The sequence below is a fragment of the Haliaeetus albicilla genome, chromosome 14 (assembly GCF_947461875.1).
Source record: "Haliaeetus albicilla chromosome 14, bHalAlb1.1, whole genome shotgun sequence".
In the NCBI taxonomy this organism is placed as follows: Eukaryota; Metazoa; Chordata; class Aves; order Accipitriformes; family Accipitridae; genus Haliaeetus; species Haliaeetus albicilla.
Window position 1 is genome coordinate 14284384 of NC_091496.1, and position 18099 is coordinate 14302482.

The 18099-nt window shown below is 39.9% G+C and overlaps 1 protein-coding gene across 2 annotated transcripts in view; it reads right to left on the reverse strand.

Annotated features, from left to right (window-relative positions):
• Nucleotides 1–18099, reverse strand: part of RELN (reelin) — a 306374-nt gene that overhangs the window by 204558 nt on the left and 83717 nt on the right. For both annotated transcript variants that reach the window (XM_069801790.1, XM_069801791.1), the window contains exon 3: nucleotides 13455–13590. In XM_069801790.1, coding sequence (XP_069657891.1) covers nucleotides 13455–13590 — 136 coding nt within the window. The remainder of the gene's footprint in view (nucleotides 1–13454; nucleotides 13591–18099) is intronic.

Sequence of the window (18099 nt, forward strand, 5' to 3'; positions counted from 1 at the left end):
TTTTAAACTTCTGAACATGTCATTCTCCCTTTTAATTTTGGCAATCTTACAAATTCTAGGGAAGTTTCCCAGTACCTCACATGCTGTCACAGCATCTTCAAGCCATCTTTACAGCTCTTCCATCACATTTTGTGTAAAAAACTTTTAGCTCATCATTGCAACAGCTGGTAATGAAGATCTCTAGGCTTTCTTCTAATTGATAAAGAGAGAATGACAAATATTTTAAGTAGCCATTAAACTGTGCTAAATCAATGGTGATTTACACAGAATTTCTATAGGAGCATAGAGCACATCCACTTTAATATCAAGTGAGTTAATTGTGATCAATGATACTACAGCGGAAGGCAAATGAATTCTTAATGAGAAGAAACTTAGCATGTTACAAAAATAGAAGCTAACAAGAAACCTCTTTGCTGCATTTTTCTCATTACTTCATTAGTAACTACTACTATGTTAAAAAAACTAAAAAGAAAACATGAGTATTTTAAAGTCTTTTATAGATCAATCAATTTTACAAAACATAATAGGATTAAGAAAAAGGGTAAGTTTTTTTAACATTCATTTTTTCTCTACATTATTGGAAATTTATTTTAACAGGTGTTAGATTAATTAAAAAGTTATCATCACAGCATTCAGTTATTTTTTTAGCCACTGAATCCAAGACTGGAGACTTTATGGGTGTCCTTGTCTCACTTTTACAACCTCTTTTGTTTGACTTGTAGGTTTTAATGTGCATCATAACACCTCTCATCCTGCAGTAAGAAATTCTCTGGGGAACACTTGCAGAAAATAGGACATTGAGTCCATAATTAAAGTAATCTCTTCTCAGGCAGATGCTTCAGTTGGCTCTGTTATCATATATTACAAAAGGCATCTTGAGGCCTATAAAATGTGCAGCAAATGGCTTTGGAGATGAGAAACAGCAATTTTTCATCTAATTTTGATCCATAGACATGTAAGTACTGTATTGCCACTTTTTGGTATAGAGCCAAATAACTATTGTGGTTGTTGAAATAAGCTTGGCAATAACCAAAATTAAAGAGTACTCCAGCTTTTATCCTCAGTCAGGAAAGCCTTTTTCTAACCATCTTTGCACTTAGCAAATAAGCATGCCATCTCAAATATGCAAGTTAATGCCTACATCTGGATTTAGAAGAAAGGCTTTATGCAGCTTAACTCACCATACATATTCTCTCTCTATTTGCTTGTTAAAACCATCATTCAAATTATGGCCCTAACATCTTCACTACTTTGCAAAACAGTCTGTGATATTGATTGGAGGCGTTTCTACTGTTTATCTTTTGTATTTTAGGACATTGCTCTTTGAGTGTGTAAGTAGGTTCTGCAAAGTAATTTGTTCATATCAGTTATAATCCTTTGCATAAACACCAATGCTGATAGGAGCCGGGTGAGTTTATGGAGCATGTTTTTGCTTCCTGACTGCAACTGATATGTTGTACGTGTGCAAAATTTGACCTCAAAACTAGTGAAATACTGGAAAAAAAAGACAAAGAGATTGACTTTCCTCCATTATTCATTTCTTCAAACTTTCTATTTTAAACTCTTCCCTACTTGGGTGGGATATCATAGAGATTGCTGGAGAGCTGCTTCCTGTTTAAGACTTCAAAAATGCATTTTTCACAGAAAATGTCTCAAGTAAATGTACATTACTACTTGGGCTAAACAGCTTATGATGAGCCAAGAGGGATATTTAGAAGGCTGTAAAAGAAAATGTTCTATTTGTTACACTTCTAGTAAGAACTAAAAGATCCAAGCCACTTGAGAGCGATAAGGAAAACAATGCCACGTTAGGAAAACCCTATTTCATAATGTTATGGTGGTATTGTATCTGTAAAATACATGTTATGAGAACAGCCATTAATCGGCAACAAGAGCCAGAAAATGGCATGTGAAATGCTTCAATAATTTGCTCTTAAAATAAATTTTATTATTATTTGAATTAGTGTAGGATCGCCAAGCCTTCTCCTAGGTGGTAACTCTTCTGTATCACAACCAGAATGAAACAGAACTCTGAGAGCTGCTGTGATGATGACCCTGTCATTATGATGTTATTATGGCATCCACCATTACAACATCACTATTTCATCATTATCAGATCAGGTGCCACCCCAATACCTGTCTGAGACTTCTGTTCCCATGACCAAGCTGCTGCCCACCAGGAACTGCTGAGCAGCCGATGTGCGAAAGTTGGCTGGACCAAAGCCTCCTGCTGTGGTGCTGTCTCTGCCCCAAACAGCTCACGGGCCCACCGATATGTCACAGCTACAGTCCAACTAATCACACCTAGTAAGACGCAAGTAATGGAACACTTTAATACAGCCATCCTGGCCTTTTAACAGGGCTATTAAGGTAGATACGATGACTTTGGAAATGGATGCACCATTTATTAATTCTGGAAGTTAACGCTGCACTTCTCTCTCTCAGATCACGTTTTTTACTTCCACGCTAGACAGAAGTTTCCAATGCATTGCTGTACAGGCTACCAATAGACACCTGCTAAAATCTGATGGCTCTCTCGTCACACAGATGGACCCCACGTGGGCTACTGCCCAAAAGGACCACATTGCCATGGTAGAGGAGGGAGGGCGCTCACCTAGGGGTGGCTGTGTGCATCTGATCATGCTGATCATGGTGCCATTTATCAAGCGATTTTCAAAAAGGGTGTATTCCAGGCCGTAAGAGAAAAGGAGACAAGACAGATGTGCCATACTGGATTCAGGAAGGAGTTTCCCATTCAGGAATTACTTCCATTTTTCCAGAGGACAAACAGTGCAAGACAGAGAAGAAAAAGGGAGAGACCTATAAAAAGATTCTGGTTTCAACCTCTCTAATGTCAAGAATGGAAGAAAAACAAAGCAAAGGAATTATTATTAACTATTTCATTTACCTCTCTATATTTTCTCTTTTATGTGCCAAATGGTGATTGTGTTGGCTGACGGGATGCTTACTCCCTTTTCAGGTTTGGTTCGGGTTTGGTTTGTTTGGTGGTTTTTTTCTTTTTTTTATTACCTGCAGATGACAAAGAGGAGCCTGGCAACTGCAGGAATATCCCAGTTAGCCCATGTGGTTTTTCTGGATAATGGATTCAGACCCTTGCAGAATGAATGATTGGCTTTGGCCAACAGGATGCTTACTCCCTTTTCAGGTTTGGTTTTGGTTTTGGTTTTTTTTCTTTTTTTTTCACCTGCAGATGATGAAGAGGAGCCTGGCGACTGCAGGAATATCCCAGTTAGCCCGTGTGGTTTTTCTGGATAATGGATTCAGACCCTCGGCCCTCTGAAAGCTAAGTTGAGGGACCAGGGCTGGGGAGAGGCTGGGAGGAAGGGACGAAGCTGGGAATTGCAGGAAGGGGTTTTAAAGTTAGTGCAGGAGAGAGGGCTGTCCCAAAGCAGTCCCCTTTGCACAGGCAAAGGGAGCAGGTTGCTTTTCAGCACGAGACCTGTGTGTGCCGGGCAGGGCAGTTCCAGCCTGTGTCCGCGGTGGTGTGTAGTTCTGACCCCTTGCAGAAACCTCTGCAAGCTTTGGAGCTCTCTTGACCTTAGGGGTCTTTGGCTCTGGAGGACAGAGTTCATGAACATATATAGACCACAATATGATCATGTACAGACCACTGCATATAAGCAATGTTTGTATTCTGAATGATATCAAAAGAATTAACTGTCATGTGTGACTACTGTAAAAAAATCAGATAAAGACAGATACTATCAAATATTTTCCTAGTATAATTCCATTCTGATGACATTTGTATAATGTATATACTGAGGTTATAGAAGGATTATTGTATTTTATTATTTATTCTGTAATGTTTTATATATAATACTATTATAATATTTTATAATTTATAATTATAAATAGATTGAATTATATTTCATTCTATATCCACAGATAAGAATTATCTAAATATTAATTACAGATTTGAGTTTCTCAAACTGAGAAGGTAGGGATACACCCTATTGTTAAGTACAGTTTAAACAATAATTGAGACATGTTTTAGAGTTCACTCTGTCAGCTAGCTTGAGATCATGGTCATTCTGAATACTCAAATCCAAATTTTCCCAGCATGTGGGCAGCAAAAGCTGATCTAACATTTTTTATATCTTCAAGTATAGGGCTTCTTTCATTTTTGTTTTTAAACTTTTGCTAGAACTAGATGTGAGGAGACTATCGTAGTACAGAAAAAGGGAGAATTTTTTTTTGTCTTATTGGATTTTCACATTCATCATATCCAAGTTTTCACATTTTATACACATACATGAAGACTTGCTGAATATTACTGCATGTCTACATAATACTTTGTAGATCACTCTATTATAGTTCATCCAAACAAACAAGGTGAGGAAAGTTAATTTGTTTGAACTGAGAATACAGACAGAGCATCCTTGTATGTCCTCAGCTGTGTACACAAACAAAGCAAAATTTCAAACAAGTAACCTGAAGGCATGAATTTTAAAAAATACAAAAAGTGTTGTCTGTGCCCTGATGACAGCATGGACACGCATGATTGCTCTGCTGGATCAAGGCCAGTGCTCGGCATCCTGCAGTATTGAGCTCTTCACAAAGTTATTTAGTAATAGTCCCTTGCAAGAAGTGCTTCCCAAAGAAGTATAAAGACAATACACTTATCTCAAACTCATTCATGCACTGGACACTTCTTGTATTATCTACTTGAGAGGTGGCATTGAAATGATCAGACTCTCTCAGTCAACCCAGGGGACATTCCACAGCTACAAAGGGCTTCAATGCAGACACAGTGTCCAGTCGTATGGGCTTGTCTGCAGTACTGAAATTCAGCTTCCTAAAACATCTCTTACAATTGTCCTCTGCCTTTGCCTGTACTCGTGTTTTTATGCACTATATGTTCACCCCTATAGAATGGTTCCATGTATGTTTATTGCTCACTTTTCATATAACCAACGTTTCCAAAAGAATTCACAAAAACTGTTTTGTGCCTATTTCATTAAGCATACTTCTTCTAGGCTGTCATTTTGATGGGTTTATTATTGATCAATTATTAGCAGCCAGAAGATATTTCATTCAATTCCTCTGTTACACAGGAAAACCTTCTAGTGGAAGCAAACTGATGGGAGCGTGTGTAATATATTTTATAGTCTAGTCATGTTTTCAAAATTAAGCCATCTTGAGAAAAGGGAACGACAAAGCGTGTCTTTGAATGAAACAAAGATTTATGTTGTTGATGAACTAAAACATGCTCTCAAAAATAACCCTGAAGTTAAATTTCAGAGAGAGAAAAACAAAGTTCAAGAGTGAATTTTAAACACAACTACTGATAACTGTACTGTGGATTGTGAATTGATGGCCTCATGCACAAAATAATGGGTACATTGCTTAGAAAGGGAAGAAAGTAAAATCTAATTTCTGCTTCTAGAATTGCCAAATGAACATATGTAAGAAGGTAAGTAATTCTCACCATGATTGTTTTATTATTTAGATAATACCAGTAGAAAATGACTGAATTTCATTTTATTTCATGCAGGAGGAGCCAGAGTCCTATATGGAACCACGCCAAAATCTTAACAGAGTAGCCAAAGGCTATATTGAGCTGCCTTCTGCTATCATACATTACCAGTATGTGATACATTAAATTCGTATCATACAAAGAAAATAAACCATCCTAATATTGTACCATCTTGCAGTTTCTATTCTGGCATTACACAATGTTGATGAAAATAGCATTTTATGGTTTTTGCTCATCTTTTGAATTAAGTCCAACTAACTTATCAATAGAGTTTTCATGTGCTTTTATTTTTAGTAAATGTTCACATACCCATTCTTCCTAGCTTTGTTGGTTCTGCTTTTCTTGCACCTACACAGTATGAGAAGCCTAAAATAGCAAATGGCCCATTGTCTGCAAACTTGGAGAAAATGTGAAAACTGAATATTCCTCTCATTAAACTGGGCTTTTAGTAGGAGTATCAGAGATCTGAGAGAATATTAAACAACAGGTTTTACCTCCAAGGAAAAAAGGAAAAAAAATTGCAAGATTTTATGAACTTTACAAAGTTGCCTCTTTTATTCATACCCTTCAGCAGATTTCAACTGTCAAGCAGCCTGCTCATTGGAAATTCTTGACGCAGACAAAACTACTGACTGTTGAGGGTGGTGGGCATGAAAAATTTGTTTTCTTAATTTGGCACAAGGTGCTTATGTTTAGGCAGCTGAGTCTGGGTGGGATTCAGGTCCAGATTTTAAAAAGCTTAAAATAGGTGCCTTTATAAAGGTCTACATGGGAGCTAGGAAGCTAGTGATCCATTTTGGTCAGTGGAGACCTAGGGCTTGATTCAGCTGTCTAAATATATCTAAAATAACTTGGAATGTCCTAAGGAAACTAGTAGAGCTACAGAGACCTTCTAGACCTGCAGGTACCTCTTTCTAGATGTAGAGCTGAATGTCAGGCCCTAGATGTCTATGGAACCAGACTGCACCCCCATTAACTCTCAAGGGAGTTACAGACACACGGCTCATACATAAATACCTACCTGGAGATATCTACATATCCTTTCTCCAGTTGAAAACAACTGAAAATCCTTTTGAGGAGTGGAAAATCAGGTGCAACCAGTTTCTATCCTCCCTCACAGTTTTCTTCCTTTGCTCTGAACTTTTTTGAATACTCACCATCACAGTACACTTTGTGCTACCATCTTCTGCTAGCAAACTTTCTGAAAACACCCAGAATTCCTCATTGGTCATCTCTGTTTGCTTTATCACCACACAAAATAGAGGAAACTCAGACAAAACTAATAGACAAGCTAAATCTAATTCTGCACAGTCCGTTGAGTCTATGCTGCTTGGGGTCCTACTTAGAGAAGCCACAATGATTCCATGCACAGTGTTTGCATTTCACTGGAAAATTAACAAACACAGAAGATGAAGGAGGTAATCCGGGCACCACATCAAAATGGGACATGAGAGCAGAGCCAAGATCTTAATAAATATTGGCTCATGATTTTCAGAATGTTACACATAATGCTGATTGACGGTACAACAATGCCTCTACCCAGGGAAGTGGAAAACCAAGTAAAAGAGTAATTTTTCTTCATAGTTCCACTGAACTGGCATACCAACAAGGAACAATTACTGATGATTTTTTTTTCCACAAGGCATAATTTATAAGCAATATGGAAAAATAAAATGACTGCAACACTGGGCTAATGTCGGAACTACCCTGACTGTAAACAAGGACTGTATCTTATTTGGTGCCTGTACAACCCTTGTCTCAAACAGGGTCCACACCAATACCAAAAAGAGTGGTAAGAAATATCCTGTTTCACCCTGACCTTGCAATAAAGAGTAGGAAGAGAAGGGCAGCACTTAACAGGGAGCTGGTGCTTCACAGAACCCCAAAGCTAAGGCTGTCTATACATGTGCGTTATGACACATTCTCCAACCGACTGCAAAGATTGCAAATCATAGCAACAACTAGGATGCTACGAACAACAATGTATTTAATTGTACAATTCTGTTTCACCATAAGAACATGAGGGATAAAAACTTACATGACCATATAAATATGAGTTGGGTGATTATATATAAATACAAGGGACCTAAGGGACCTCAGTTCTGATATTTGCTATTTTCTGTTTACTTTCCAGTTTTAATATTTGTATGTATTATAATTGTGTATAGAGTAAACATAATTGTGTACTTAATCTTGAAGATAATCCTCTGTATTTGTTTCAAGCAAATGAAAACAAACAGTAAACAGTGTCTTAAATGATGGTTTAGCTAAGTGGTTTACCAGGGGAATGTGGTTCCTTCAGACAATATAGCCCTTTCCCACCCTGGCTAGAGGACTAATATAGCAAACCACGTAATCTTCTTGGATGTTTATTCAATATTTCCATAATTATTATCATAGGTTTTCTATAAATGCTTTAAATAGGTAACCAAGCCTCTAAATCACAGTCTTTATGTTCTGCAGTGTTTGCACAGCATGATATTCAAGTTCATATATTAACACAGTTGCCAGTTCCTAGAAACAGGCTTAAACACATGGGCATGAAGAGACCAGTTCTGGAACAGGGTACTTTAAATTTCCCAGAAAGGAGTTGTATCATTAGGTGATTATGGGAAAAGCCATACTCTCAGTGAAAAACACATCTCCTTTCTTGAAAGTTTTTCAGTAGTTCAGCTGTCTGCCTCAGCATTCAGTCCCAAACTTCAGAAGCGATGTGGCAGTGCCGTGCCTCAGCAACCACTGCTGTCTTACCTCTGTCTTCATAGGGGGACACCACCACAGCTATTCCTGTTCCCTTTTAGCCATTTGCACTATAAGCTGTGCTAATTAGTGTCGAATAATATATGATTGGGCCTTTTAGTACTTGCAAAGACTTCTCAAAGTACAGAATTTTAAGATCAGTTGTGATGGGTCACATCTCCTACACGGGTTATTAGACACTCCTTACAGACTCAGGCAGACAGCATTACAGAAGTCCAGTCCACTATTAATAGAGGTTAGAGTGAATATATGTATAGACACAATCATTATTATAAGACAGCTGTTCAACAACTAGCAAAAATGGCTATATTAGAAAAATACTTATTTTCCAAAGTAATTTCTATAGCAACCTATTCTATCTAATACAGTAACTCAAACTTCTGCAATAAACGATGCTGATGATCAAGACACAATATGCTTTTGCAATTTAGGTCAGCTTTATCACTTTTACATACTAGTAAGTTAAGCCATCTATAAAACAACAGGCTTAACAACCTAAGATGTAACCCAGCATACCACCCTGCTTAACAGCCATTATTATCTGCCCGACCGGCTGAGCTTTAACTAGGTTAGCATGAGCTTAAAGCAGAAATTACAAACAGTGAAACGTAGCTGAAGGATTATGAAGACAATGTTTTACAAATTTGCACACAATCAGAGAAATCACTTGTTAGTGTAAAGGAAGACCTACTATTTTTTGGTGGTAAAGAGCATTTACAGATCCTGGCAACTTGCTTAGGAGCCCCTGGTGCTTAATACCTGTTTAAAATAGTCCTAAGTTACTGCTAAGAAAGCTATTCTGCAATAAATGATGCATTTTAGCTTTTATTTCCTCAACTCATCTGGAGGTATCTACGGTGAAAAAACACTAAAGGATTACACAGAGATGTAGTACAGGGACACCAGCAGGTTTCTGTGTTTCTCTTACAAGTATATTTTATAAAAGGGTACTTCTAAATATTTATTAGCCATAATAAAGTACTTTGACCAAAAAAAGAAAAAAAGAAGAAGCAGCAACAGTTTGCACATGATTGGTGTAAAAAAAAAATGGCTATTACTTGATATTGCATAGAAGCAGGTTGGCTCCAGCCACCTTCCCCCATGGAGCGCAGGGTTCTGCACCACCCCTTGCCCCAGTGAAACAGGGGAGGAGGCTTGCTGTGTGAAATGCTGAGCCAAGGAAACGTTCGTATCTCTATCAGGCAACATTATACTCAGACCTGGCAGTGACACAGCGCTGTGTGCAATGGAAATAACTGGACTACATCAAATTGTAAAAATGAGGAATCTTCCAGCGGGGAAGGAAAGAAACTGAGTGCTGTGCTGGCAAGCTGCTGTACAATGTGTGAATCCCAGTTTGCTGCATCCCTGCATCTCCCATCCCCAGGAATAAGCCCATCTTCCTTGCAGGAGTCCCCTGTGGAACTGAGCCCCACATCCCTCCCCACAGCATTCCCAGTTTCCCTCATCCCAGAGGATGAAAGCTTTGCTAGCTCTCCTTTCCTGCAACAGCAGCAGTACTTTGGATGTCCACCACTGGCTGTTTTAGTAAACCAAACGTGGCCAGGAGCCATCCTCCTTAGCCACACCTGGGAAATGCATGGTGGGCTGGTAGCTGGAAACTGCCAAATTTATGTCAGGAAAATTTCTGGCAGTTTATAGACAAGCATGCTTTAGCAGGCAGGACTGTTGCTGGGAATATCCGAATTTACTGGTATAAATTCTCTACCTGGCTGCTGATTTTTATGAAACTAAGTATCTTGACATCTCAACCCCTTTGTCACATTTCGTTACTAATGGGTACAAGAGCTACAGGGGAGGACAGACTGACAGCATCACCACACAAATCTTGTTTCTTAGGGGTTCAGTCTCTTCCAGGACTGAGCTCCAAAAGAGCACACCAAAAAGCATGGATGAAGTGAACAGGAATTTTGCGCCTGATGTCTATAGGGACATGACTTCACTGTGTCATGTCCATGCTCCCAGTGGAAGCCAGATCAGGTCAATATTACGTGCAGTTAATAAATTCTAGCCGTGCACTGGCCTGTGGGAGATTTGCCTGGTGGACTTTGTCCAGTTCCTTCCAAGAATTGTCCAGGGAGATGTATCAACACTGCAAAAATCACACGCCAAAGCTAGTGCTAATTAATAACTTCATTATCCATCTCCACAGAGTTCAAAGACTAATGAGCTGATCTGAATCACAAACGTATTGGCAACAAACAGTGTAGGAAGCTCTTCCCTATACTGCAGTGTTGTCAGAGTCTATAAATTCAGGTACCTTTTGTAAATATTTTTAATTTATATTAAATTAAACTTTAATTAAAATTAATTTATTTTAAATTTAAACTAGACTGGTAGTTAGTCTCAAGTGTTAAAAAATCTTGTTTAAGTTAATTATTTGCTATAGAGGAGCAAATGAAGATGAAGAAGGTAGAGCCAACTCTGGAAATCCTGAAGTCAGAGAACTGGGTAAGGCAGGCAGACTAACACCACACCAAAAAAATAGCTTTGTTTACTCCAACCTGTGATTTAGTATGCAGGCGAAACGCAGCTGAAGCAAGGAAGCATGGGCAGCTGAAATAAAAATGAGGAGGAGGATTAGAGGTAAAACATATCCCTCCTCCCTTCATTTCCTTCAAGGGATGATCACATTTACCCAGAAGTCCTGCAGCCAAGTGGGATCCTGGAGTAAACACTGACTTCAGAGAAGCTGAGCCTTTCCACTCTCGTCTGAATTTGTCCTACAGGACACCAAACTGATAAAACTGCATCGTTTTGCTCATCCTCAAAGACAAACAAGTACCAGCCACAGAGTGTCCTTATACCATGGGGTGAGGCAGTCAGTAAAGCCACTGAGACTGACGGACACCCGGGCCAGGGACCCTGGGAGCAGCTGCACTGCTGGACTTGTCAGTGCAGAAGCAGACCTCTCAGCCCTGCCAGTTTCATGGACAACAAGGAAAGACAGTTTTGGTGTCTCTGCACCCGGACTGCTGACATACATAGGTGTACATCCATGCTGCAAATTACATAGTCAAGAATAAATTCAGATTTCTGCTATGTATGTTCTGCACACTGCAGCATGGCTAAGGACTTTACTAACATAGTGCAAACAACACCATTTTTGAAGAGGTGCTAATGCTGAAGTGGTGCATTATGGCTTATACAAACAGGGAATTACAGGTTGGATTTCCAAAATTGTTTGGTGCCGACCTAACTCTGTTTCTACTGAAGTCCAATGACGAACCTTCCATTGATTTCAAGATAGGCAAGCACTCATTGCCTTAGAAAATGTCCCTTTAATTTCACTTAAATGGGAATCGGCAGTCATAGTAGTATTTGTATTTCTATAGAGCTATTTGTCAGCTCTTCAACAATGACAAACATGAACAAAAACAACCAATTCAAAACCATTGAAAAAAAAAATCAGTCACAGGAAAATTAATAACTGTTTATAAACTGACCTCAAAACTCGCAATGGAAGGTCACATCTCAGATAAATAAATACATTCACAGTCACTGTGCAAGCTACGACCAACAATTATTTCTTGAATACCAGGAAAAACAAAAGTCCGAGAAAGAAAGGGAGTAAGCAAGAGTATGCAGAGAAAATGCACTTCTCATATCTCATTTTTCTCAGGCAGCTCAAAGAACAAAATTTAGCTGCTACAACTTGATCAACAAAGGAAACTACTTTTAGAGAGAAATTAAAGGAAGGATAGAATTCACAGATTTTCCACAGAAAAAACATAGCTGACAGATTTCCTTGAGTTATATAAAACTATTTTATGAGGCTAACTTTTCTGACACAGAATTTAAGTAAAACAGTGACAATATTTCCTCAAATATTTCATCAAATTTGTCTTTTGTCAAATAGTGAATGGGAATCTTAAATATTGTAAACAGCTTCTCTGGTACATTCTAGAAGCTAATGAGAAACAAACACATTCTCAGAAGTTAGTTACCACTCATCAAAACTAATTTTTTTCCCCAATTTATTGTTAGACATTTAGAAGAAAAAGAGAGCTAGAAATAAAAATGTCTTGACATTGTCATTGCAGCTAATAAATAACATACCGTAATAGTATAGGCAAAAAAAAAATGCATTATGTAGGAAAAGGAAAATATCAACAACACAGATCAATCAATCAACAGGTACTGTGTTCACCATCAGCAACTTATGTTCTCAAAAAAGCCAGTCACTTTTTACTTTTTACAAGGTGTTAAACACTAAAACAACCTGATTTTCTGGGGCACTTACCTGCAAATTCCCGGTATAGATAGAAAGGGAATAATACTCAGAAGAGGATTTGTTTTGCCAAACAGGACAGTCACAGGAACACAGAAAATGTCTCGCACACTGAAATGTTGCAACTGTTTACTTATCTAATTAGGGAGCAGCCTGACATTTTTCCTACGAATGGGTCAAACTTGAAAAATTTTCTACTTTCAACTCCATTCTAGGTGTGTTTTCTCTCTCAGATCTGATCTAGCAAAATTTTGGGACAAATAATTAGAAATTACTTTAAGGTAAAACATAGTAATATATATTCTAATAATTCACATTAAGCTGTGTATTTTGTTAGCGCTTTATATGGTACTAAATCATCATATGATGACTTCGGTCTTTAAAACAAATTACCAAAAAACCCTGTAAGAATAACCTCGTGTTTTTCTTCCAGGTTGTAAACTAGCTGAATTAAGTAGAAGTTAAAAGTGTTTATTATAAGGAACAGTAAATACCTGAGTATGGCTACTCTTGAATACTTGTATTTTGTGTTGATGCTTACAATCTGAGTAATACATCTGCGTGATGTTCTAACTCTTATTAAATGCAACAGATAAAAAATTAAGTCAATGCAAACGTGATGTATACTTAAAAAAATCAATTATATGATTAATAACTAAGAGGAATCAATTTCTATTGAAAAGCTAGGCTTGATGCACTTGTACACCATTTCTCTGATGGTATGCTACATTACAAAACACTATCTCCTTCCAACAGGCTTTGAAATATAAAGCCCTAATGAGCACAGAAACTTTTCAGCTAGGAAGAACTCAGTATTCTTATTAAAATCTACACTTTGCAGAACTGACTCCTTAATCCATAAGGTCCTAGTGCAAGCAGGTTAGATCATTTCATTATCTCCAAAGTGACTGATTATCTTCTCAGAGGCATTGCGTGTATACGTACATGAAGTTGACACAGCCTGTCCCCGCAGGTGGAGCAATCCAAACAAAACTGAGGTTTGTAGTTGGGAGATGGCTCACGTGCGATGCAACCACACTGCACATAAACTGGTTTCCAAACTGGTGGTCAGACATAATTCCTATGAGAAAGACACAAGGGAGATAAACAGCAAGATGTTAATGGCTTATTACAGGGTGCTAACAGACCAAGAAATACATCTGCCATGTGTTTCATCATGGCAACACAGAGTGAAAAAACCAAACAAGACTATACCACTGAGTAATTAGAATTAATGACATTGAAAACACTGGAGCTGGCCTTTGCTTAAGCCAAGGCTGACTTTGTATTTACTACAAGGCTCAATATATTTATTGCTGTTCTTCATGAGACCAATACCAGGGGAATTATTTGCACTTTTAAGGAGGAGCTGGATCACAGCTGCTATAAATCAATGTTATTCCATCACCTGATTTACACCTATATTGGGTTTGTGTGGCAGGGGTTTGGTGGTGGGGAAGGGGTTCCGGGGACAGCAGTCAGAAGCTGCTGGAAGCTTCCCTGGCTGGGAGCTGGAGCCGGCCCAGGCCCAGGCCCGAGCCCGAGCCCGAGCCCGTGCCCGTCAGCGACGGCGGTAGCGCCTCTGGGAGAGCGGATTTCAGAGGGGGAACCTGCAGCCAGGAGGGGATTGGGATGGGAGAGGAACCCCTCTGCGGATACCGAGGGCAGGGAGGAAGGAGGGCAGGAGGGGCTGCCCCCGCAGCCCGTGGGGAGACCAGGCGGCAGGCTGTGTCCCCCCAGCCCACGGAGGGCAGCGGGGGAGCAGATGCCCACCTGCAGCCCGGGGAGAGAGGAGCCCACGCCGCAGCAGGGGGGTGGATGCCCCCCAAGATGGCCGCCGCTTCCTGGGGAAGCCCGCGCTGGCGCAGTCTGTGACTGAAGGTCGGCCCGCGGGAAGGACCCATGCCAGGGAAGTTTGTGAGGAACTGCAGCCCGTGGGAAGGAGTCACCTTGGAGAAGTTCGAGGAGGACTGTCTCCCGTGGGAGGGACCCCACGGTGGAGCAGGGGAGGAGTGAGGAGTCCTCCCCCTGAGGAGGAAGGAGCGGCAGAGACAAGGGGTGAGGAACCCACCCCAACCCACATTCCCCGTCCCACTGCGCCGCTGAGGGGGAGGAGGGAGAAAGAACTGGGAGTGGAGCTGAGGTGAGGCGGGAAGGAGGGAGGGGTGGGGGGAAGGTGTTCTAAGGTTTGGGTTTACTTCTCAGTATCCTTGTTTTGATTTGATTGGTAGTAAATTAAATTGATTTTGCTTCTTCCCCAAGTTAAGCCTGTCTTTTGCCCGTGACGGTAAGTGGTGAGTGATCCCTCCCAACCCACGAGCTTTTCTTTATATTTTCTCCTCGTCCCACCGGGCGGGGAGTGAGCGAGTGGCTCCGTGATGCTTTGTTACCGGCGGGGCTTAAACCACGACAACACCCATTACAGATGTAAAAGAAAATAAAACCTGAAGGAAAAATGCCATGTTTTAATAAGGAAAATGAAGCTTTTAGAGAAAGGTGTTATCTTATAGTAGACAGGCACGCCTGTTTGGAACAACAGAGGGGCTTTGGATTCATGAACTCTTCTTCTGATCTGAAATAAAAGCAGCAACCTTCAGTAGTTTTACCAGTATACATGCCTTTGATTTTTTTTTTTTCTAATCAGCCTCTAATACATGGAAGAATGTAAATGTCATCTATTAATCCCTCCCTCTGGAATTCACTGCAGTTCATCACTAGACAAAAGAACTGTGTTTTTTAACTAAAAAAACCAGTATCATATAGCAATCTTCTCCCCCTCAGAGCCCTTCTGTAGTTTCATACAAATTAGTACAAACTTGGTTGTTTGTTTAACACTCTTTGCCTTAAAGTAGGGCAATCTTACTTGAGTGGATTACTACACCTTTAATCCTAGTACATTAAATAGTAAATGTTGAAACTATTCTTTTGAATGCACTTACCAGAAGGAAATGCCTTGTTCCAGGTTACTTCAAATATTGAACCTTCAGTTCAGAAAATAGTGACATGGGCTGAAACATTGCTAATAGGATAAAAAGGAAAAGCGAATGGTAGCAGGTACCTCTGGGCTGAACAAGGTCACTGTTAGCTGTTGGGTGACTGTATCTCAGAAAGTTTATAGTGGCTGGTATTTCTTATATTTACTTGTTGCAATTCAAACAACAACAAAATAAAACCCATATCTGCCTCTCAGAATCCTCTACAGGTGTTTTTCATGGCAGTTCTTCTGTAATGTGAACCCAGCAATTTCTCTTAACTCCTCACAGATCCAGAGGTGGAAGGAGTTTGCAAGCAAGAGATTTCCACTAAGGAGGGGGATGAATCCTTCCTAATGCAAACACGCTGCTCCACCTGGTGCCTCTCCAGGTACTGCCATGCTAGCAGCACCGTGCAAGGAGGGGGGCTGTCTTGCAAACCGTTTAGCATTTTATAGATCAAAAGTAACATCTGAAATCCCATTCAGGTACTGGTGAGCATCACAGACTATAGCTCAGGGTTATATATGTTATTTATCCTGAGGGCTATTAAATTCTAAACCAGCTTCAACTTGGCGGTGGGGAAAATGAAGCCACAGTGAGTTTAAGTAATCTATCCCAGGAATGACAGGAGGCAGCGGGTGATGGAAGTGATGCCTGTATCTTTTACAAACGACCACAACCTTCTCACCCAGGGTTTTTCGGTTAGTTCCCCACTGAAACATACACATGAGGTTTTCCATCATTCACACAGTTACACCTTTCAGCTCAAATCTCCAAGCAATGCTAAAGCCTCTTGGGTCAGGATGGCCACAGAGAAGGCTCAGGCTCCCATAGGTGGAGCCTCTTTTCTGGAGAGCAGTAGTAAGGAAATCCAGGGAGATATTATTTTACTGACTCTTGTTTATTGCAAGACACTAGATGCAGATCAGGTTTGGCCATCTCTTGCCATGCTGTACCGACATTTTAAGTTTTTGTTTGCCTTCCTTGGCTAATTGGGAGGGGTGGCATTAACATCCTCAAAGAAAACCACTTGACTGGTGCCCAGGCTCACTGCCCTGGTCTCACTGCTGAAGTCTACTTAGTCTGCCCTGCTGAGACAGATGTGTCCAAAAATATGCCCAGAAAGGCCTCTTGCAGGGTGAGTGGTGTTTAGGCAACTGCTTTGCTTTGCTGAGGGTGAAAGGTGGGAACTCTGCTGCTTTCCCAAAGTTGTGGGTCTTGTCCCTCTCTGAAGTTTGTGCTAAAGCCAGGGATGTGGGACGGGGTCTCTGGGACTGATGCGGAGCACCAGCTCTCATCTATCATCATCTCTGCCTGCACAAAGGGAAACAGAGCGAGATACAGACTTTATCAGGTTAATTAAATAACAGATGCTGTTGGGGAGAAACAGGAACAGCCCTTCAGTTTGAAGAAATCCCCCCTTCTCCAGAGCCAGACAAATACATGGGAGGACAAAGACTGCCCTACCACATCCCCCAGCCGGGGGACAGACACACCAGCTTGGGAAATGTGATTGCTTCCCTCTTTGGCAGCAACTTGTGAGTTAATGAGTTCCCTAGGTTTCAGGCAGTAGACTGCAAAAATGTGTCTAATACATCAAACACATACAACATCTGTGGAGAATTTCTTTTTCCTTTGATTTACAGTTTAAAAAAAGAACAACTTTGCAGTGACTAGAATAAATTCTAAACAATGAAAAAAACCAACTCATTCATTTTTTTTCAGAAAAAAAGTCAATGAATTGCACTGAGAATATTCAAAATTCCAATTTTTTCATTTTATCACCATTTTATCTTTATATTTTATTAATAATTTATTGTGATAATTTTTATAATAAAACCAACCAGTCCTCATCTGCTAGACCTTTACTGGGTACATCAACTCCATTTTGGAGTTCAGAGCCTTCAGAACATTTCACAATAATTAAGTACTGAAGTGTCAGTGAGTGACAAAGTGATATTAAAAAATATTTTTGATGCTTAAACCCCAAAGTTCCCTACTGAAAAGGTGAACATAAAAATCATAAAAATGGCACAAATGAAGCAATGCAACTGATACCTAGAACTCCTCAAATTAAGGATAAAGAATGTTATTTCCCCCTCTCGCTTCCAGTCTTTTTGCAGTCCTCTGCTATGGAAGGCAACTCCTCCCTTCTCCTCCATCCCCTCTCCAACCTGGCAAGCTGCTTCCCAGACTGCATGTTTGCCCCATAACAAATCGAAGGACAAATGTGAAACAGTGTTCTGCTGCAAAAAATGAAATGAATACAAGACAAGCCTGATTATATAACAGTTCTCAGAACAAAACTGTATCCTGTATGTACCTCAGACAGTTTCAAAGACAGAGCGTGCCTTCATTTAAGGTGCTTGGCTCAGGTCAATGTTGTTCTATAGGCATCCCCTCTCACGTCCTGTTGACCAGTGCAACTATATACGTTCAAGTCTAGTGTTTACAAAAGTAATAATCTTAAGGTAAAATTTTAAGATCTGTCTGTATAAAGGTCTATAAACACTTCTGCAAATAATCAAGTGTTTCCATGTGATTTATTGAATACTGAAATGTTTGAAGGTTTGTGACAGCTGCACATCCACAGCTCTAAAATGTGCTACACGCAA